This window comes from Hippocampus bargibanti, linkage group LG05 (genome assembly GCF_051943395.1).
Source record: "Hippocampus bargibanti isolate YZ-2025 linkage group LG05, ASM5194339v1, whole genome shotgun sequence".
Classification (NCBI taxonomy): Eukaryota; Metazoa; Chordata; class Actinopteri; order Syngnathiformes; family Syngnathidae; genus Hippocampus; species Hippocampus bargibanti.
Window position 1 is genome coordinate 9,665,229 of NC_142738.1, and position 22,426 is coordinate 9,687,654.

A 22,426-nucleotide genomic window follows, 5' to 3' on the forward strand; every position below is an offset into this window, starting at 1 on the left:
ATTGGTTCAGAAGTGGGCACCATATGGTTTAATAATTTCACTGTGCATGGTTTGAATGTGAGTGACTGTTGACCTCTCCAACATGGCCGCCATGTAGCCATGTCGTTTTGCCGGCTTTGACAGGAAGTTCTTCATTTTAAAAGATTTGCATTTACTTTTACTAATTCACAAAAGGGATGAATTCTTCCCACGCATTTGTTTTTTTTAAGGTCATCAGAAATATTAATGCTCAACAATGGCCACTAGATAGCAGTATTACCCTGATGCTGTCTGAAAATGCTAACGGTTGTATGAAGTCGATGGTGCAAAAACGTGGACTTATCTAAATGGTAAAGAATTAAATGTGAATGAGTCATTTGAGGATACGTTAGGGGTCAGTGACATGAAACGTTTTTTTTTTTCTTACTACAGCAAAACTAAACTACAGTGAGCAATTTAGCAGTGGATTTGCTTTCAACTTAAAAAAAAACATGATGGAGATATTGTGAGTTTCTATGCATGTTGTGGATGTGAAATTATGAAAATGAAAACATTTCCAGAGATTCCTTATTTCTTAATACTAGGATAGAAATAACTGAAAACCGAGCAATATTTTTAGAATCCAAGTCCTGTAAGTATTAAACCGTGATCCCTTCGCATTCATCAGTATCGCGGAAGTAGCTCTGAATTTTCACAACATTTGCTGCTCACTGCTGTTCAGCAAATCAATGACACGTGGTTACGATGTTAAAATAAATAAAAAAACATGGTTATTTAATTCAAATAGCGACGGGGGTTGTTTATTCACTCAACTGTGTTTACCCTGTGTTTATTTAAAGGAGTCATCAAGATACTGACGTCTGCTGAGAATTCACACTCCAAGCAGTAATCAACCCATGAGGTACGTTTCAGGCGTGCTATAAAGATTGTGCAGATAAAGGTGTGAGCTATACCGTACATCGTTTGAGGATACAATATCTGCTGACGGCGGAGTGCCAGAAGTTAGCGGGGCACTGTGACTATGTGGAATGATTATATGGTTTTTTTAATGACCAGTAGAATTTGTAATACAGTACAATCCAAATATTGCAAATTGCAATAGCTTTCATTTGAATTAGAACTTGATGGAGTTGTTCACAGTTGTCTCAATATGATAAGAAATCTGAGGTCTATGGAAATCACCTGCACCAGTTGAAAGCCAGAGAAAGGGGATTTGCAGGGTAGTAGTGTGTGGAGATGGGGGGGGGGCATTGATTGCAGTGGTGGGAGGGTTAATGTGTCCCAGATTTGCAGGTGCCACCATCTGGAAGGCAAGTGATGGCTGCAAGCAAGAGATAACACTTCACTCTTAAAGGACAACCAACGTCACTTTTTTGTTTCTTGACTGACATCAGAAAAACGTTTTATAGCATTTAAAATACCCAAAACACGCAGTATGATATTTTTATTCAAATGCAAAACACCAATAAAAATGACTTAAAGTATCCAAAATCTGCAAAAAAATTGAGCTGCGAATTGGGCATTTTCAGAAAGTCCCGCCCCCAGTTCGTGACGTCACGCCAAGACCTCTTGCATTGCTGAAAGATCAAAACAATGGCTTCAGATTCGGAGAATATGCTTTCTTGTGATACATCCAGTTATGAATATGATTCAAATACAGTAAAGTCTCGTTATATCGATATCGGATATATCGATAGTCCCGGTTATATCGATACTATTTTTATGCACGCACAGAGAAAATTACATGCAAACAGGGTCGGATATATCGATAGTCCCGGTTATATCGATATTTTTTCGGACTCCCTTGAATATCGATATAACGAGACTTTACTGTAGTTCTGAAGAGGAAAGCATACAAGTTTGCAATTGATTAAAGCTTTTTTTCCGTGTCATTTTGAGGCAAACGTGCGGGGGGGGGGGGATGTCGCACCCAAAAATGGCGACCAGCTCCTGTGAGGAATGAATCAGCCCGTTTCCACAGGCTGATAAATTCCTTCCATGGAGTTTGGACATCCTCTTCTGTCGGCTTTTGGGTGCAACATCAAGGTTTTCAGACAAACAGTACAGCAAAATACATTGACTTGATGAAGGATTTTTACAATGTGTCTTTTTGTCGGTCAGGGGGTGGGTCCTTTCATTACGTCACGTACGGACTCGTCACCAACTCAAAAACAAGACTTCGGACTATTCAGGGCGAGTCTTAAAACGTAAAATATAGCTATATGCGGTGGAATCTTTGTAAAATACGCTCAGTAGAAGTCATTTGAAGCCATTTTACAAATTATGGACACAACTTGTCCGGAGACGTCGGTTGTCCTTTAAGTACAGTATATACTGTATATATAATATCAGCGACATTGTGACTGACTGTGAGATTATGCCTTGTATATGTCTATATCACAATAATGTTCACAAAAGTTGTATTTCCTCTAATTGCTGTCCGAGTCTGGTTGAAGCATTGTGACAGCAGCACAGCTGATCACATGCGCCTTGTTTCCCACGTTGCCCTTGAATGCTGCATCACAATGCCTTTGTTACACATACGATTGTGTGCACTCATTACTTATTTACATAGCCGTCCAGCCTTTTGTCCCAAATCATTCCTCACTCGCTCCTTAAGACCTTTGCTGGGCCGCCGGCTGCGGCCCATCTGCCCTCCTGTCTCACACAACGCCCCCCATGCCCTCCGCCCTACTAAAATCCCTTCACAAGGACACACGCAACATCTATACTAAACCAGCTGTCCAACTCATGCCCCCCCCCCCCATCATGGCAACAAGGTGCAGGGCATTTTGGCATCAATTGTCTTACCAGTACCCATTTTCTTAGATAGTTTAATTTGTGCATGAATGGGGCTTGTGAACATATTATGTGTCGATGCAGAATTTCTGATTTTAATTAAAATTAAGATTAATTTTCAAGGAATGTATTCGATGGTGTTCACAGATCCAAGACACATGTAATAATAATAATAATAATAATAATAAAAATAATAATAATAATAATGGTTGAAACTGGTTGATGCCATTCTAATTATTAGTTGTATTAAGTTCATCCTGTCTACTTGATATCTAATTTAAAACAGATTCTTTTCTTACAGACAGTGTATTGTCGGTATTCAAATACCTGACATGTTTCGGCGTATACTTCCGCCTTCTGAAACATGTCAGGTATTTGAACAGCTACAGTACACTGTCTGTAAGAAAATAATCTGTTTTAAATTACATTCTAATTATTGCCCTGTCACATGGTGAAACATTGTGATAAAATCCTCAGGTGTATCACTTAATTATACGAAAAGTATTTATCAATTAACTCATTTGACGTAGAGCGCCATTCCCGGATTTGTTCTGATTTAGTTTTTTCTTGCCGATATAAAGCGCTACTCAGACTTCTGGCAATGTTTTCCCTTCCACGAGGGGGCAGCATTTCCGTTTTTTCCATGTTAGCGTTTTTTTTACAGCTTCAGCTGTTGTTAAAGCGCGTTGTAAATGAGTATGTATTGTATTTTTATGATGTACATCCCCCCGGCCCCCATTTCAATCTTATATACTCCAGACCCATATAACTTAGGAATTAACTGTTTTTTCTGATGAAAGAAGAGAGTCTAAGGTTTCTTACGTTGTACTGAATGTTGATGTAGTCCTAAAACTCAATAGTCTGTGGGTCTTGCAATCTGAGTGAAAATGACAAAAACCCTGGCACTGGAGTGGACACATTTTTGCACATGTCTGGCAGTGAGTGAGTTTAAAATCATATACCTTTGTTCAATCTATGCCATCAATCTATGCCACCAACCTATGATGACAAGCAGCACTCTAATGGAAGACAGTGCAATTAACTTATCCACGTGTGGCCATGCATAACATTGCCCCCCCCCCATCTATCTGATATTCAAATATCCGTTCCTCTCGTTCTCTCAGGTACTCATTATTTGTTATTTTGGGTTTTTTTCTCTAAGATGGCGGCGCGTGAACACGCAGCGGCTCCTCTCTCTCCCGGCAAATTGGTGTTTTCGTGTTTATTATGTTTGTCAAAGTCATTATAAGTGCCTTGCACGGTGGGTCCGAAAGGACAGTAATTTCATCTGTGCTGTATGTCATGCATATTAGCATATTTGACAATAAAGCTGATGTGACTTTGACTTTGACTCATGCTCCCTCCACCTCCAATAAAAGTTGATTTAAAACAACAAAAAAGTTTATCTAAACAGAATGTATGAGTATAACTTCACCAAAAATTACACAAATCATTGTTATTACCTTAATGCAGCACCATCTATCGAACATTTGTTTGGTTATATGTAATTTACATGTGCCTTTATTTTTGCCTCCCAGCAGTAAAATGTTTTTTTTGCTTGCTTGCTTGTTTGTTTGTTTGTAAATTTACGTGTATTTAAAACACATCTTCTGTATATTTCCCTTGTTGTCGGCTCAGTGCAGGTGGAAGGATGAGCGATTGATGGAGGAGGAGAAGAAGCAGGAGAAAGAGAGGGAGGAGGGGCAGACAGTCGGAAGTTCTGCTCCACTCTGACCGACACTCCGTCAACTTGAGCGGACAGAGACGCGAGAGTGAGCCCCTGCCGGGTGCCGGCCGTCCGTGTGCCTGAGAAGTCCGGTCTCGCAGCCCATTTAGACTGGCTCACCGGACTGACAAAAGTTGGCGGTGTTCCGTTTGACATTCGGAGATTTGAGATCAAATCATCGTTGATACATCTCGACGTTTAAAATGTCCATATTACCGTTCACGCCTCCCATAGTCAAGAGGCTTCTCGGCTGGAAGAAGGGGGAGCAGAACGGCCAAGAGGAAAAATGGTGCGAAAAGGCTGTGAAAAGTCTGGTGAAGAAGTTGAAAAAGACCGGACAGTTGGAGGAATTGGAAAAGGCCATCACATCACAGAATGTCAACACAAAATGTTTAACTATACCAAGGTAAGGAAATCGAACGCTAGCTAAGCCAAGCTAAGCTAGCGCTCATGACAGCTGAGCTCCTGTCCGGTAGCTAGCTTGTTAATGTTAGCAACTGCTAAAAAAGATTACCCGTTTGGGTTTACTTGCGTTGATGAAACGTAAAAAAACATGCTTCGTTGCCGGAGGAAGACGTGTTGAGATTCTGGGTTGTTTCATATTCACGGTCATATGAGGTGTTTAGGATAACCTACTTGTTCTCGGTTATGGTTACTCATCTTGCTTATGTATCCGAGATAAATTACTAACATTGAGTAGTTCGGGTTAGACTCGTATGCACCGGAGATGAGCGTGCTTAACACATGGATACAACTTCAAAAAGTATGATGATACTGTACACGAATTCAAGATTTGCTTGGGTACATTGTAAATGGTTAAGTGTTGTTTGTACAAGAGGTCGACAAAGGTATGACTCATGAGTTGTTTAGACTGGACTTGGTATAATTTGGAAAAAGATGGAACCACACCAATAGTGACGTGTGAGTAGTATTATTGAGTATATAGTCGTGAGGATATGAGGGTATATTATTAGGATGCTTCAATAGTTTACACAATGGTAAGTTTGTACAGTACATGTAATTGTAATAGGTTTTCATATGTGTTATTGGACTGGACTATAAACTGGGTATCCCCCACCCATGCCTTGTTTTGTATACCTCGCTCAGAATGTGGGTGGTAGCTGACATTAAAATAGCCTTTTTGGGTGGGAATGCACTCCAAGTTGTGGGAGGGTGTGGGCCACTGTTTTGATTGTGGGTCAGATGCTGTAGATTTAGAGAATAGCAGATGTCTGCTGGAGACATAATGGAAAATGATTTGTTTCATCTTGCAAAACATTGCTTTTACTGGACGAAAGCGTTTGTCAGCACATAAAGGGGCTCAACTGAGACCGGAGGTGCTGTCGCTTGTCACATTTAAGTGGGTCAAATCTTTTTTTTATGGTTGGTAGAAAGGATAATTTTATGTCATCAGAATCAGTAAGCCTTTTTATCGTCCCACAATGGGAAAATTGGACTGTTGGTTCTTGTTCCACGTGTATCATGTACAACTGAACCTCTAATTTGGAAAACAATATGAATAAATTGCCACTGTCGATAAATATTTGATGATTGAAAGCCTAGTCTGGGTAAGTGAAGAGAAAAGCTACATCACCACACTTAAAGGTTCATCAAATTATTCACTAAGATTGCACATGTTCAAAAGCTATTGAATAAACAATGAAAAACTATTGTGTGCCAGCACATAGGGAGATGAAAGCATGCCACTGAGAGGTAAACAAATTAGAAGTCAAACAGATTGTGTTGGAATTTCACAACCACAAACGATTATGACTGATGAGCGGTCGTAGCATGGTTGACCGCATGTCATGAGGCAAGAGGAACCCAGCGCGCTCATTCATATCGTGTTGAATATTATTCAAAAGCTTTTGGGTAGTTTCTGCATTAAGAAGCAGCAAAATCCTTTGAACATTGGAGACTCTTGATTCAGAATTCGAAGGATGTGATAAGGGGAATTCCATAAATGCGACTGAAGCAGATATGGCCAAATCACTCGTCTTAAATTTCCAAATAATGAAATGGGTGGACCGTGACATTCTTTTTGTTGTTGGCACGTTTCAGATCATTAGACGGTCGACTCCAGGTGTCGCACAGAAAAGGTCTCCCTCACGTGATCTACTGCCGCCTGTGGCGCTGGCCCGACCTCCAGTCGCACCACGAGCTGCGGGCCGTCGACCAGTGCGAATACGCTTTCCACACAAAGAAAGATGAAGTGTGTGTGAACCCCTATCACTACCACAGGGTGGAGACCCCAAGTGAGCGGATTCTATCGCCTGAAAAATAATGAGCCAAAAAGCCAATGTGGTCTCTGATGAAAATATCTGTATCCCTTCAGTTTTGCCCCCTGTTCTAGTTCCACGACATACAGACATCCCTGCGGAGTTTCCACCACTGGATGACTATAGTCCCTCCATCCCTGAGAACACAAACTTCCCCGCTGGCATTGAACCGCAGAGTAACTACATACCTGGTGAGAACCAAGTCAATGCATTGTCCACAGAAGAATGTAAACATGTAATTCTCTTGGCATTTAATATACAGTAAAGTCTCGTTATATCGATATTCAAGGGAGTCCGAAAAAATATCGATATAACCGGGACTATCGATATATCCGACCCTGTTTGCATGTAATTTTCTCCGTGCGTGCATAGAAATAGTATCGATATAACCGGGACTATCGATATATCCGATATCGATATAACGAGACTTTACTGTATACTGTATACACACACACACGCGCGCGCGCGCACACGCACACACACACACGCACGCACGCGCACACACACACACACACACACACACACACACACACACACACACACACACACACACACACACACACACACACACACACACACACACACACACACACACACACACACACACACACACACACCTAAGGATTACACCTGATCATAAGCATCACCCAGTACATTTTTAAAGGAAAAAACATTTTGTACATACATAAGCCACACCTGTGTATAAGCCGCATGTTTATAAAGTAAGACACATAATTTTTTTTCTAAGTTTCAATGATATACCTGAACTTTTCTTTCAAAACAATGCCTATTACGCGGTAGCAACGCAACCAGCATTACGGTAGTAACAGTCCTGACAGGGCTGGTTAAAGAAACGTGCCGGTGAAAGTGAGACACAGCAGTAACACAGCAGTGACACGTTAGCACTCGCTAACAGGTCTAGGTACAAATACATACCAAGTCACTGAGACATGGAAAAAATACGTTAGCACTCATAAGCAGGGCTGGTTACAAAAATACAGCAAGTCCCTGAGAGCCATCCTCATCTTCCTCCCGCGACATGTGTCGGATTGGAATAGCGTCAGATATTCCTCGCCACACACACTCTCTTTCGTTGTTGTTGTGTCACTTTCATCCTGAAGTTAAGTCACTCCTGAGCTTGTGCTGTCCTCTCCGTCACGCAGCAGACTGGCTTTTCGAAACCCGTTGGTGATGGTTGTTTTTTTTTTCACACTGCTCCAAGTTGTCAGGATCCACTGGCAGACTTGTTGCTCTTCGCATACGGCCAGTTTTGGTAAACGATTTCTTGCCGCTGGTTATCCAAGCCTCCCATTCAACTCGAAGGGCCACTTTAAATGCACGATTCACACACCAAGTTACATTAAAGTTGCATCTTCCTTGGCACATATATTTTCCCTGTCTCATTCTTACATTTAGTGCTCGAGCGCCACTAGTGGCTGTTAGAAATAAATGCATAAATTGGTTGCACTTTTGCATAACCCGCAAGATTGAAAGCTTGTTACAAAAGTCACGGCTTGTAGTCCGGAAATTACGGTATACATATAAAGGCATTTTTTCCCCCGACCCTTACTATTCAGCAAAAAAATACATTTTGACCATCTGTCCCGATTTTGATGAAACTGAAACAACTCACTCTCATCAACATTTGCCAATAACATGTTTTGCCACTGGTAAAACGCATGCAAAATAATGCCTCGTGGAAATTGTCAGAAATAATAATAACTTTAAACTGTATGGCACTTTTCATTGAATGCAAGGATAACATATTTTTTGTGACTATTTCCAGAAACCCCCCCACCGGGGTATTTGAGTGAAGATGGTGAAATGAGCGATCACCAACTTAACCACAGCATGGACACAGGTGAGTCGACTGTGTACACACCATCAGCTTTAGAATTTGAATCAGGCAGACTGTTTACATACTGACCCTCTCACTTTATTGTTCTGTATTTTAGGTTCACCCAGCCTGTCACCCAACCCTGTGTCACCCACAAACAATAATTTTGGTAAACATGCACAGAAATAACACATCTGAGCAACTGTATGATTTATGTGTCCCATCTGCAAACACTGTTAACCTGTCTTAACTAGATCCAGTATAATAGGCAAATGATATTTCAACTTAAAGATAATGATACGTTTTGAGGCGTGATGCGGTGGCTTTTTTATGTTAGTAACGTCATTTAGTTAGATGGGGCAAACTATATCCAGTGTAGCTTTTAATAGCCGCTCTCAGACATCAATGTGCAAGTGTACACAATGTGTTGCCAGTGGGGTGTATACCATATGTCCTCAATTAGAGGCCTCTGTTCTAAAAGATTACGGTATTTTCACAACCATACGGCACGCAGTATTAAAAGGCGAAGTATCAATTATGGGCGCTATTTCTATATTTGTTACATACAGAAGTTGCACTGGATGCGGGTATGGTAAGATATATCCTAAAAAATACTGTTAATTCTCTCCTTGTACATCCAGACTTTTTGATTTGCCTTCAAAAACACTCCAGTTGGAAACTTTTATCGCAGCACAGTCTTTTCTCTTAAAAATCACCCACCGTGGGAGTTTCTGCCCATTGCTATGGCAACCAAGCACAGCAGTCAAAGCTGTTTTTTCGGCCCCGTTGTGCATATCGCTGCCGCACTGGTCCCCTTTCTTTTCGACAGTGTGGTTCACCTAGATATTGAAAGCGAGCGGCATATTTTCCTTGTAGTCCACTGGAGGTCCTTGCCCGGATGGATAGTTGATGTTGTTTCATAAAATGAAATCACCAAGACAGACATGCCGGAAAAATGTTTGATTGCCATTTCTTCTACAGCCGTTTTTTTTTTGCGCTCAGTGGAGTGCTGAACGTAGATATGAGGCGGCCCGTTATTTTGGAGAAATTTTAAGATTATGAAGTGCAACCGATACAGACGCTCCCCAATTTACAAACATTACGAATAACGGTACAAACGAACATTTTTGCGGGTATGTTTGGACAGAGATGCTGTAAAGTAGATTATGTGAAGTATGTGGGCGGGGAGGAAATCCCTCTTCCCAGTTGACGCTCCAGGAGGTTGCGATGCATAACAAAAAGTAATGGCTGCTGGCACGTAATTCAGTAATTATGTGCCAACAGCTTCAATGATGGCTTACTGAAGACCCAAGGATATATGTCGTCATACTACAGTAGGTGTGAATGTATTTTACGCTCGGCCGCTTGAAACGTATCTCGTTCGTAAGCTGGGGAGCGTCTCGAGTCTCGAAAATACAGTAGTTGCCAGGTGCAGTGCCGAAATACATGCACTGCTATACGACAACGATCTTTTATTTTCCACCAAGTTGTTGTGTTCCCATCGACATGGCTTGGTACACTTTACACTCATTTCGATAGCTTGGAATGGCGGCGGGTGTTAATAGTGTGACATCATAGCAGCAGAACAGTGTGTAACTCAGAGTCAATTAAAAGGAGAAAAAAACGCAAATGTCTCTGAAGTTACACACAAAGCCTGAGGTCTTGCTTAAAATAACTTCATTCTTTAAACAAGACAAACCATGAGACTCTCAAACAATCTCCACTTTAAATAAACACCTTAGACTGGTACAGCTGAATAAAGAAACACCCATGCTCACCGCAGAGGAAAGAACTGAGGACAAAAAATCAAAACAGGTGTCATCCAGGGGTGAAACATGAATTCTATGAAAAGATTCTGTTTGAATACACCATTTTGAATCATAATAATAGAGGAGAAGCGAGCTCGGCCGGTAAAAGGCGCACAATACAAAATCTAATTTACAGCATGTCTTTCCAAACATTTTTTCGACATACAAAAAGATGTTTGTATGACAAGATTTTCGTAACTCGAATGTTCGTAAGTTGGGGAGTGTCTGTCATGGTAATATCCTGCCAGATTAGTCAATCGATATGTAAAGCCACAAGGAGGTCACAAAAAAAGAAATCAAAGGCAACTGTGATCTGTGAAGTGCATCTTCACCAATAAATAGTTACGCCATTTTTTAATCTCTAACCACTTGGTTTTTCGTTCGAACAGACTTACAGCCTGTGACGTATTGCGAGTCGGCGTTCTGGTGCTCCATCTCCTACTATGAGCTCAACCAGCGAGTTGGAGAGACCTTCCACGCTTCACAGCCCTCGCTCACGGTCGACGGCTTCACTGACCCCTCCAATTCGGAACGCTTCTGTTTGGGGCTGCTGTCCAACGTCAACCGCAATTCCGCCGTCGAGCTCACACGGAGACATATAGGTAATTGTCATATGGGAGGTTGGGAAGAAGGGCAATACACACCTCGTTAAAAGCCGCAACAGCTACATTTAGCCATCGTTTATGGGGCGGTAAAGCTTGTCCATCCCCATTGTATACACTTAAAAACAATCACGCAAATTTCAGAAAACAATCAGGGCAAACAATTGAAAATCTTTAAAAAGCAGAAATTGGTAACAAAGAATGGTTAACTCATTCATTGTCAGATATGCGAAAATGTGTCTACTCCAGTGCCAGGGTTTTTGTCATTTTCACTCAAATTTCAGGACCCACAGAATATTGAGTTTTAGGACTAACTAAACATTCAATGCAGCGGAAGAAACCTTAGACTCTCTTCTTTCATCAGAAAAAAAGAGTTCATTTCTAAGTTATATGGGTCTGGAGCAATGCTCCCTCTAAGCTGCGCGCATGTGCAATCGCGCACTGCTTGCACATAGAACATCTATGCAGCGCACAAAATAAAATAAAACAGAAACTCATTACTTAATATCTAATTTTAGATCTGATATAATCTAGTTAATATCTAATTGTATTATTTTTTTGTACCATATTGCAATGTAACTCAATGAGTGATAGGTTTTCAGCCAATAATGCCGTACAGTTCACGTACGCTACGCAGCCAATCTTAGCAGAACGGCGCAAATGTGCCCTGCCCATATGCGGTGTTCAGGTTACAGGCCACAGCGTACACATCTGATGTTGCTCACAGTGGTCCTCAGTGTGCTCAGGGAGCTTGTATGTCTGCTCAGACACATTAAAAATTAAAGGGAACATTGGTCTGGAATTATCTGCGCTAGAAATGGGGGCGACTATACAAAATACAAAACAATACATACATATTAATTCATATAGCTAACATGGACAAAAGACAAATGATTACCCTCGTGGAAGAGAGAAACATTGCCAGTGGTCAGACCAGCGCTTTATCGGCACCCCTCAGAAAAACTAAAACCCGAACAAATTCGGGAATGGCAGCGAATGAGTTAAAACGTTGGCCACACGGCTTATAAAGATAATAGTTGTACTAAGTTCATCCTGTCTACTTGATATCTAATTAAAACCAGATTCTTTTCTTACAGACAGTGTATTTGAACACCTACAATACACTGTCTGTAAGAAAAGAATCTGTTTTTAATTAGTTAAAAAGATAATGTTAATTTTTGAGAGGTATTGAGTCGATCAGCTTATTTTGGTTGTTGCTGCGATGGTGAAGAATAAATCTAATATTTTCCGTATTCCCTTTTCAGGCCGAGGCGTTAGGTTGTACTACATTGGTGGAGAAGTGTTTGCTGAGTGTCTCAGTGACAGCGCCATCTTTGTCCAGAGTCCCAATTGCAACCAGCGCTACGGATGGCACCCGGCTACCGTCTGCAAGATCCCTCCAGGTGCGGCCACACAAGATGATTACCATATTTTCCGGTATATAAGGCGCGCCCAAAAGCCTTTTCTTCAGAATGTTACCCTGCGCCATTTATGCCGGTGTGCCTTCTACGTGACGTAATATTGAGCCGCAACAGGTTTTTCAAGTCGTGTCAGCAGCCACTGACTCAATTTCCCCCTGTAGAAGAAGTTGTGCATAACCCCAACTCTACCTGATAATGTGGTGTGCCTAATATTTGGGAAACTTTTACATATTCTAATATTATATTTGGGACACTTCTGTCATTGAAGGTGCGCCTTATATATATGAGTAATGTTTGAAAATACACCGTTCATTGGAGGTGCGCCTTTTACACCAGTGCACCTTATTCACCGGAAAATACAGTAGCTTTGTTTGAAATCTGGGCCAGCTGATTTGAAAGCAAAGATGATTTTCGGTTGTCTGAATGACTGCTGTCAGATAAGCATATCATATCACCCAGTCATCTATTTGAAGATCATTTAATTGCTCTGCTTGCCACGACACGTGGCTGATGTTTATTCTATTGGTGACAAAGCGTACATCATTTGCATTTTTTTCCTTCAACCAATCAAGTGAAATGAAATAATTTCTCTTCAATTGAGAAGCACTGCCTCTCTCTGTCAGGTTGCAACTTGAAGATCTTCAACAACCAAGAGTTTGCCGCTCTTCTTGCTCAGTCGGTCAACCAGGGCTTTGAGGCGGTTTATCAACTCACCCGGATGTGCACCATTCGCATGAGTTTTGTCAAAGGCTGGGGCGCCGAGTACAGGTAAATTGATAATGAGAATATCGAACTAATCACTCATTCTGGGAAGTTTTCACATCTGTTACTTAGCATTCATATTTCTTCTTTTAATGGACAACCGACGCCTCCGGACAAGTTGTGTCCGTAATTTGTAAAATCACTTCAAATGACTTCTACTGAGCGTATTTTACAACGATTCCACGGCATATAGCTATATTTTACGTTTTAAGACTCGCGCTGAATATTCAGGAAGTCCTGTTTTCGAGTTGATGACGATGCCTGACGTGACGTCACATCTGGAACACCCCCCTGACTAAGAAAGTGACACACAATGCATTTGGGGAACTTTGTTTGGTGTGAAAACTTCGTGTTAATCCGTTTTGATGGCAAAATTAGAACTAAAACACATAAATAGCGCAATGGTGAATCGTTTTGTGTTGCACCAAGACTACTATTCGATACTAGTTGACACAAATTCCCAGCAGACAAATCAGCCCATTTCCAACGGAGCTTGGGTGCCATCTTGTGCATTTTCTGGGACGCTACATTGCAGACGCCTCAAAATGACACAGAAGGACTTCTTTAATCGATTGGAAACATTTATGCTTTCCTCTTCAGAACTATTTGAATCATATTCATAACTGGATGAGTAACAAGAAAGCATCTTCTCCGAATCTGAAGTAATTGTTTTGATTCGAGAGCAAGGCAAGACGTCCTGGCGTGACGTCACGAACAGGGGACCTACTGAAACTCGGCATCTCCGAGGTCATTTTGAATTAGTTTTGGGACACTTTAACTCTTTTTTATTGGTGTTTTTCATTTGACTAAAAATATCAGCCCGATGTTTTGGGTATTTTAGATGCTATAAAACGTTTTTTTCTGGTGTCAGTGAGGAAACAAACAAAATGGTGTCGGTTGTCCTTTAAATGGAATCACGTAATCTGCATCTGTCTTTGTTGTCAGCCTCTTGTGGTCCTTGGAGTGTGTCTTGTTGTACATTTGGTTTGGATGTCAATGTTTTTTGGAGGCGACGTGATGTTTGTTAGGATAACGAGCACACTAAGGAAGGAAGTTAAGGGGTCGTGGGAGGTTCTGGTAAGAGCAAGAATGAGCCGGTTGAGTAACGGCAAAGGAATGTGGCAGGCATGCAGTGGGAGGTGAACGTTTATCAGAGACACTTGGGAGGGGGATACCCAAAGGGCCAGAGTCGTGCTTGAGTTTCTGGCACTCTGGATGACTTCAGAATCAGGATGAACAATTATTGTATTTAAATCGAGAGCACATTTAGGCTGCAGTTTTTTTGGGAGGGTCCTCTCTGTGGAAGACTAATAAAGGCATATCCAATCCAATCCAATCCAATTTATGCAGAATCCAGGTGATATCAGGGTGTGAAAAGTGCATTCCCATTTCTAAAAAGTTAGAAGTCATCGAGCCAGTTTTATTTTGCACTACTGTTAAGTGTGAAGCACGCCGACCTCACAGTATAGAGGTAATGAGTGCAAGACCCGGTCCAGCTTCCCTGTGTGGAGTTTGTATGTTCTCCCCGGGCTCGCGTAGGTTTCCTCCGGGGAGCCCTTCCGTTTCCTCCCACAGCCCAAAAACATGCATGGCAGGCTGATTGAACACTCTCAATTGTCCCGAGGTGTGAGTGTGAGAGTGACTGTTTTTTTGTCTCTGTGTGCCATGTGATTGGCTGGCAACCAATTCAGGGTGTCCCCGCCTGGTTTCTGAAGACGGCTGGGATAGGCTCCAGCACCCTTTGCAACCCTAATGAGCACAAAGTGGTGTGGAAAATAGATGGATGGATGGATGTTGTAATCTGTTTTATGATTCACTCATTTCATTCCATTTAGTATGCCATGATTGCTTGGTTAAATAATTCATGCACATTCACCTCTTTGGGTCCAAGAGTAATCTATAAATACACATTTCTGTATAATACATTTATGTTGTAATACAGATTCAATTATTTATTTATAAAACGAATAAAGGTACATCCAATCCAAATTGTTGCTCGTGTTTATTAAAAAAAAATCCATACATTGAAGACCTTGATAGAAGTAACCAAATATTAAATTGGAATTGCAATTTTGGATTGGATTGTATGAGCCTTTATTAATCTCACAGTGGAGAAATGTACATTTCACAGGAAAGGAAGAAGTAGGAAGTAGAATTACCCTTCACAGCTTTTACTACACAGGTATGCATTGTAAAGTGCTTTGTAAATTGTTTCTTCTAATGTGCAGACGTCAGACAGTGACCAGCACCCCTTGCTGGATAGAGTTGCATCTGAACGGTCCCTTACAGTGGCTGGACAAGGTTCTCACACAGATGGGGTCACCCAGCATCCACTGCTCCAGCGTGTCTTAGAGGCAAGCCACCAGCGAGTTTCTCGCTCTCTCAGCGAGATAAGGAAACATGACGGTATTCATCGGATCGTCGTCCTTTGCCATCATGTTTAACCTCACACACTTCCCTTTGCACTGTACACCCATGTGATGGTCCTTTGTTCTGCGTCTTCGACATAACTCATTCACTGCCAGTCATGTGTAAAAATGTGTCCACTCTAGTGCCAGGGTTTTTGTCACTGTCACTGGAATTCCAGGACCCACAGAATATTGAGTTTTAGGACTACATGAACATTCAATGCAGCGTAAGAAACCTTAGACTCGTATCTTTCATCATAAAAAAAGTTAATTCCTAAATTATATGGGTCTGGAGTAATATGAGCTTGAAATGAGGGCGGCTGTCCAAAATACAATGCAATACATACATATCGGTTTATATAGCGCTTTAACAACAGCTAAAGCTGTAACAAAGCACAAACATGGAAAAAAGGGAAATGATACCCCTTGCGGAAGGGAAAAAACATTGCCAGAGGCCATGGCCAGCACTTTATCGGCACCCAAACAAGAAGGACCAAAACCCGAACAAGTTTGGGAATGGCGCCCTACGTCATAATTTCAATTCTCGAATAAATTTGTGAATGGCAGTGAATGAGTTCACAGTATTCTGTCATTTTCAGACGCGCACGGCCTTTTTCTTTTATCTAATTTAAAACAGATTCTTTACTTACAGACAGTGTAGGTTTTCAAATACCTGATATGTTTCGGCGTCTACTTCCGCCTCTGTCAGTTTTTCTTTTATGTCGCACCAGTTTTGTGTTCATAGATTCCCGCCGCAGGTTCCGTCAATGAAGGGACATTTTCATGAAAATTGCTAGTGGCGCAGGGGAGATCGAGGCAATTTTACTTTGTGCTTTTTTTCTTACATTTTCATTGATTTTTCTCAGGAAGTACAACAAAAACCTGAATACAAAATGAGCTCATTTATAAATCTGGGAATAGAGCATCCCTTCCCCACTTAAATGTCAATGTTGCCGGGTTGGCACGACAACGCTGTCAGATTTTAAAACATTGATTCTATGAATTATGCTGTTCAATTTGCAGATATGTTCCACTCCAATTATTTTTAAAACGACCGCGTTCAAGGTGATATGGATGCAAGTCTTAAGTACAAGGTACTCCCCCCCCCCCCAAATAATAGTTCATCATATTAATGATGATTACTTATGGTTTTATCTATTATAAACAAGATCAGGCCAATTATTTCTTCAATTAAAAAAAAACAACTTGTAAGAAAAACTATTTTGCTCTGTGAAAAAAAAATACATTTTCTAAGTTATTTTTGCATATTGTTCTTGTTGGGAATATATTTTTTATTATTGCCTCAGTATGAATGTACATAACTATTTATAGCTTGTGATTTCTTGTAGTTTTGCATCAATGAAAACCGGGCTGCACCTGACTGACAGTAAGACACAAGCGGCTTAATCCGCAGCCAACCTTCTCTGTGTGAGTCAATGAAGCAGTTTTCCTCTCGATTGGTATACAGCTTCAGTTCGAGTCATTTATTGTGCACTTGAAAATGTTATGTTTAGCGCGACAGAGTAAGGCAAAAGTTATTTGCCTACAATCTTTTGAAGTTGCCATGTCAATGAATATTCATGCTCTTACAGTACACCGCCCAGTCTGTTTGGTCACTTGTGCAGTATACAACAGTACATTGGATAGATGACACAGAGCTGCGCCTGCTCTTGTGGTCCTGTCTTATGTACATGCATTTTGTTTCGTCACTGACTGAAATATGTTCTTAGGCGACCTTTTACTTTGTCATGCAAAATGTATAATAAATAGAGTAAAAATAAATGGGCCGTATTTTTCCATTGCCACACAATGATAGAGTACGGTATGACACATTTCAATTACAGATGCTCCCCAATTTACGAACAAGATGCGTTCCGATCGGGAGCTCATAAGGTGAATTTGTTCGTAAGTCGCTTCAGTGCTATGTTTTGTATGTCCGTATTTTTAAGGCTTATAAAAGTAACCAATATAGGTTTGTACTGAAAAATAAGGAAAAAGCAGAAAGGAAACGAAGAAGATACTCTATGAAGATATGTACATGTAAAACTGAAGAGAATACTACATATGTTAGAGAGAGAGCTCTCACAGTGTCTCACGTCAGTATTAGCGGTGGAAACAAGCACTACTCGGAAAAAGGCGCGCAATACAAAATTTAACTTACAGCATCTCTGTCCGAGCATTTTTCACCATACCCGCAAAAATGTTCCTATGTACCGTTGTTCGTAACCCGAATGTTTGTAAGTAGGGGAGCGTATGTAGTTCCTTTTGGGCAGTAGGTGCAGGACACCCTGAACCAGATGCCAGCCAATCACATTCCCACTCACATGTAGGGACAATTTAGAGTGTTCTATTAACCTGCCATGCATGTTTTTGGAATGTGGGAGGCAACCGGAGAACACCCACAAAGGCACGGGAAGAACATGCAAGCTCTACACAAGGAGGCTGGAGTCTAAATTGAAACCGGCACCTTTTCACTGGAAGGTCAACGGACGCGCTAACCACTGGACCCCCGAGCTGCCACAGGTAATCTTAACACTGCTAATTGGTTAAAAATTGGACCACAAATACAATACAGCTTTATTTATATTGTGATTTTCACAACAACTATAGTAAAGTACTCTAGACAACATTTAACATAAAATACAACAAAATGCACAATGTAATCTTTGCTTGACAGTTTGTGTTGTGACTTATATTCATTGTTTTTATAACATTTCATCTTAAAATAAGGCACATTAGGTCACCTCTAATTATTTGTGACAATAGTACCCCAAGGATATACACATGAATGTAATGTTTTGTCTTTATCATTATGTCACCGAAGAAGACCCATGTGTTGTAAGTGCTTCCCTTTTATTGCCTCTTTCTTGCTCAATCTGTAATGCCCTGTTGAAGTAGCAGAACGTGACTACAGTACACTACATTCACGAGCACTTTGATTTGCAAAGTGCAAGTAACCCTTCGAGGGGGGGGGGGGGGGGGGGTTTCGGGACCCTGGTAGCAAAGAGAGATCTCACACTTGTTGTTAGCTTTCCTCGCCTGATGACAAGCCATCTATCTCATCATCATCACCACCAATGGCCATCCAAAAAGCTTTCGCGACCTGGAATACAGAATTTGGCCACAGTTTAGATGTATGCTTGTATGTAATAGACCGAAGGGTTGTTGAAGCAGTTGTTTACCTTCTCCGCGTGAAGCTTTCTCTGCTCGTGAGGTAATGATGAAGCTTTGTCTGTGTTGGTATGGGTAGATTGACATTTGATACATGTTATGCAGATAAAATTTAACACTGTAAATGTGTTTCAATTACCTTTCATCTCTTTTAGTTTGGTGAAAAGGCGTTCAAAATTATCCACGTCTGCATCTCCAGCTGTGAGATTTGCAAGTTCCTGAATGTCCAAATTGGTCATTGCGTCTGAAAAGATCACCAGCGCATTTTAAAACGACATATCCTGTCAAGTACTGAGCAGAATTGTTCGGTTCAAGTTGATTTGTTTTCACCGAATGTGTTGAGTATCAAAAACGAAGCCAGCATCAGCCTGCAATCGGTCATCGAAACAACAATTTTCTCACCAACAACGGCGTTTTCAGTTGAGCTGTGGGTCTCTGTATGAGTGACTTCGTTCGCAAGTGTGCCATCTGCTGGTAGACTAGAAGACTGCAACAGAATGATAAAGCAATCATTTCAAACCTAACATACGAATAATGTAGATAAACTTAAGTTGCTACTGACTTGTGGATCCTGACAACTCCGGGGGTGGTTGTGTCGAGCAGCCACCAAACTGCTCATTAACCCAAAGCTTTGACTATTCCCTATGATGTAACAGAAAGAAAATGTTGTATCGTGCCAAATACCTCAAGAAAAATCAATATATCTGACCATCTTTCATCTCCACGCTGGTCCACACGTTTGCATTGAGTGCCTGGACAATTCTATTTACTCCTGTGGATTCTGGAAAGTCATCTGGAAAAAGAAAAAAAGGTAACGATACACACAGGTCACAAATTCGGGTATATGCTTCAATGGGGGTAAACACATGAGCTGTCTTAAAGGACAACCGACGTCACTTTTTTGTTTTTTAACTGACATCAGAAAAACGTTTGATAGCATCTAAAATATTTATTTATTAAAAATAATAAATAAATAACACGCAGTATGATATTTTAGTCAAATGCAAAACACCAATAAAAATGACTTAAAGTGTCCAAAATCTGCAAAAAATGAGCTGCGAATTGGGCATTTTCAGAAAGTCCCGCCCCCAGTTCGTGACGCCACGCCAAGACGTCTTGCATTGCTGGAGAATCAAAACAATGGCTTCAGATTCGGACAATATGTTGACATGTTTGCAATCAATTAAAGAATTTATTCCATGCTATTCTGAGGCAACATTGGGGCAACAATGGATTACTGGAAAAGAGGCACAAAATGGCGACCTTCAGTGGCCACCTCTGCTTCCACAGGCTGATAAATTCCTTATATGGAGCTTGGATTCCCTCTTCTGGCGGCTTTTGGGTGCAACACGGTTCTCAGACCAAACATGTACAGCAAAATACATTGACGTGATGGAAGGACGCTACAATGCGTCTTTTTTTACGGTCAGGGGGCTTTCATGACGTCACGTACGGACTCGTCACCAACTCAAAAACAAGACTTCCTGAATATTCAGAGCGAGTCTTAAAACGTAAAATATAGCTATATGCGGTGGAATCTTATTAAACTATGCTCAGTAGAAGTCATTTGAAGCCATTTTACAAATTATGGACACAACTTGTCCGGAGACGTCGGCTGTCCTTTAACATTCCATTATAAGGGTAAACTGTTTTTCAAAGGGCTGTTAATTACTACCAAAACCCTTGTTTTGTAGTTAGTTATGAAAGTACAAATATAGATCTGTATATAGATTTAGATGTGTAATTCTGATATAATTTGTCTTTTCTACTATTTTGATATTCCAGTTTATGCCGGAAGTATAAGAATAGATTGTCAGTCAAGATGTACCGTATTTTCCGGAGTATAGGGCGCACCCCCAATGAATGGTGTATTTTCAAACCTTTTCCAAATATAAGGCGCACCGGACTATCAGGCGCAACTTCAATGAATGAAAAAAAAATATTACAAATAAGTAAATTTTCCAAATGTAATATATAAATATAGAAATGTTTTCCAAATATAAGGCACAACACGGCGCTACATTTCTCCACTGTGAGACTAATAAAGGCATATCCAATATCCAATACAGTGGAGGCTGGGGTTACGCACGACTTCTTCTACAAGGGGAAATGGAGTCAGTGGCTGCTGACAGGAGTTGTGAGACCTGTTGTGGCTCAATGTTACTTCATATATGCAAATTTCTCCATTGTGGGACGAATAAAGGTTTCGTGATTCTGATATAAGGGGCAGGGTCATCTTTTGAAGAAAATCAAGGATATGGGTGCACCTTATACACCGGAAAATACGGTTGTCATTAAAATTTGATCATGCATGTGGCCCTTACCATCTTCATCAGGCAACTCCTGGGGATTGAGTTCCACCAGCTCAAAACTGTGCGACAAACACCATTGTTGTGCTTCGTGCCTGGTAACACCTTGGGAAAAAAATGCATTTGAGCGAGACACACAAATGCCACACAAAAATAGTACCGTATTCACAATTTCACACTGTGACAATGTAAACAAAACATACCATCTTCACAAACTCTGTCACATACGATAATCTGTACCTCCGGAGCAATGTCCTCCACCACCGATATCCAAGGTTGGAGCTTTTCCAAACCATCTTTCTGGAAAATGTATATTGCAATCCCTTTTAACGCAACAATAATCAAACTAGTTAGTTTCTAATAACTGATAATCACATGGTTCCACACCTTTGTACTGTCAAAATAAGCAACGAATGCTTGCATGGACTGTGCAATCTCCGACGACATAACAAAAGTGCTGCATACGGCACACAGCCGGACATTTGCTGTATAATACTTGTTGTTGATGGTCCACGGATACCACACAACGGTTTGTTCTTGTTTGCTCGCCTCTGGCAACGTCTTCACACCGATAATTACTGTGACAGAAAAAAGGCACATAGAGAATGGGCAGTGTAATAAATAAATTATACGTACAGCCAATTCGAGTCAATTTTTTAGCTAAATTATATCACCGTTAGCACGACTAGCCTAAACGTGCACCACTTAATACATTAGCATCGCTATTTATCAGTATGTATGCAAGGCGTAAAGTTTGCCCAGGTAACCGAATGTAGATCCATTTTCCCTTGCACTGGCATATTGAACATCATTTCGACAATTCCGACGGATAACAAACACTTTACAGCACTTACGTTTAATAATTTCTTCTTCTTTAAAATTGGCGTCGCTGCTAGTGACAACGACACACGGAAGCGACGTGGTAGCATCCTCCGAGTCTGACATTTTCATAAAATTGCTACAGTTTAGCTTGGATAGCTATAAACGTCACGTGATGAGTGTGATTTTTTTTTTTCTTTAGGTGAACTTTGAACACCGACGACACTTCCGGTTTCTTGAGGCGAACGAAAATACAGTCGTGTTTCAAAATTAATGTTTAAATTCGCCTCGCCTCTGCGTTCGAAAAATTGTTAACACATTAAAAAAAATCATTTGGTGTTTTTCTTCATATAAAATAAAACTCACCAACAAAACTCGTTCATTAGACATTTGTTCTATTAATTTAACCTACCCCAAATAAAATAATTTATTTGAAATCAACGATTTTTTTTTGCATTTGTCATTATTTAAGCTAATAAATAACGAGTTGGTTTATTTAGGGTATA

The 22,426-nt window shown here is 40.8% G+C and overlaps 2 protein-coding genes across 2 annotated transcripts; one reads left to right on the forward strand and one right to left on the reverse strand.

The window, feature by feature from the left end:
* Nucleotides 1–818: 818 nt before the first annotated feature.
* Nucleotides 819–17,403, forward strand: smad3b (SMAD family member 3b). The gene is made up of 10 exons (XM_088996302.1): nt 819–880; nt 4,417–4,910; nt 6,566–6,759; nt 6,840–6,974; nt 8,570–8,644; nt 8,739–8,789; nt 10,818–11,030; nt 12,296–12,433; nt 13,075–13,219; nt 15,442–17,403. Exons 2-10 carry the CDS (start codon nt 4,708–4,710, stop codon nt 15,563–15,565), a joined length of 1,278 nt encoding a protein of 425 aa, XP_088852428.1. The 5' UTR covers nt 819–880; nt 4,417–4,707; the 3' UTR covers nt 15,566–17,403.
* Nucleotides 17,404–18,167: 764 nt separating this feature from the next.
* aagab (alpha and gamma adaptin binding protein) lies at nt 18,168–22,115 on the reverse strand. The gene is made up of 10 exons (XM_088996303.1): nt 21,956–22,115; nt 21,489–21,679; nt 21,305–21,401; nt 21,117–21,206; nt 19,502–19,585; nt 19,355–19,434; nt 19,195–19,279; nt 18,932–19,036; nt 18,804–18,853; nt 18,168–18,724 (listed from the first exon to the last, which is right to left on the reverse strand). Exons 1-10 carry the CDS (start codon nt 22,050–22,052, stop codon nt 18,647–18,649), a joined length of 957 nt encoding a protein of 318 aa, XP_088852429.1. The 5' UTR covers nt 22,053–22,115; the 3' UTR covers nt 18,168–18,646.
* Between the last annotated feature and the right edge of the window lie 311 nt (nt 22,116–22,426).

Coding starts and splice junctions, on each gene's coding strand:
- smad3b (XM_088996302.1), top strand. CDS start 4,708: ATGTCCATATTACCGTTCACGCCTCCCATAGTCAAGAGGCTTCTCGGC. Junction 8,790..10,817: donor ACCCACAAACAATAATTTTG/GTAAACATGCAC, acceptor TCGTTCGAACAG/ACTTACAGCCTGTGACGTAT. Junction 13,220..15,441: donor GGCTGGGGCGCCGAGTACAG/GTAAATTGATAA, acceptor TCTAATGTGCAG/ACGTCAGACAGTGACCAGCA.
- aagab (XM_088996303.1), bottom strand. CDS start 22,052: ATGAAAATGTCAGACTCGGAGGATGCTACCACGTCGCTTCCGTGTGTC. Junction 19,280..19,354: donor GGAGTTGTCAGGATCCACAA/GTCAGTAGCAAC, acceptor ATTCTGTTGCAG/TCTTCTAGTCTACCAGCAGA. Junction 18,725..18,803: donor GAAAGCTTCACGCGGAGAAG/GTAAACAACTGC, acceptor TCTGTATTCCAG/GTCGCGAAAGCTTTTTGGAT.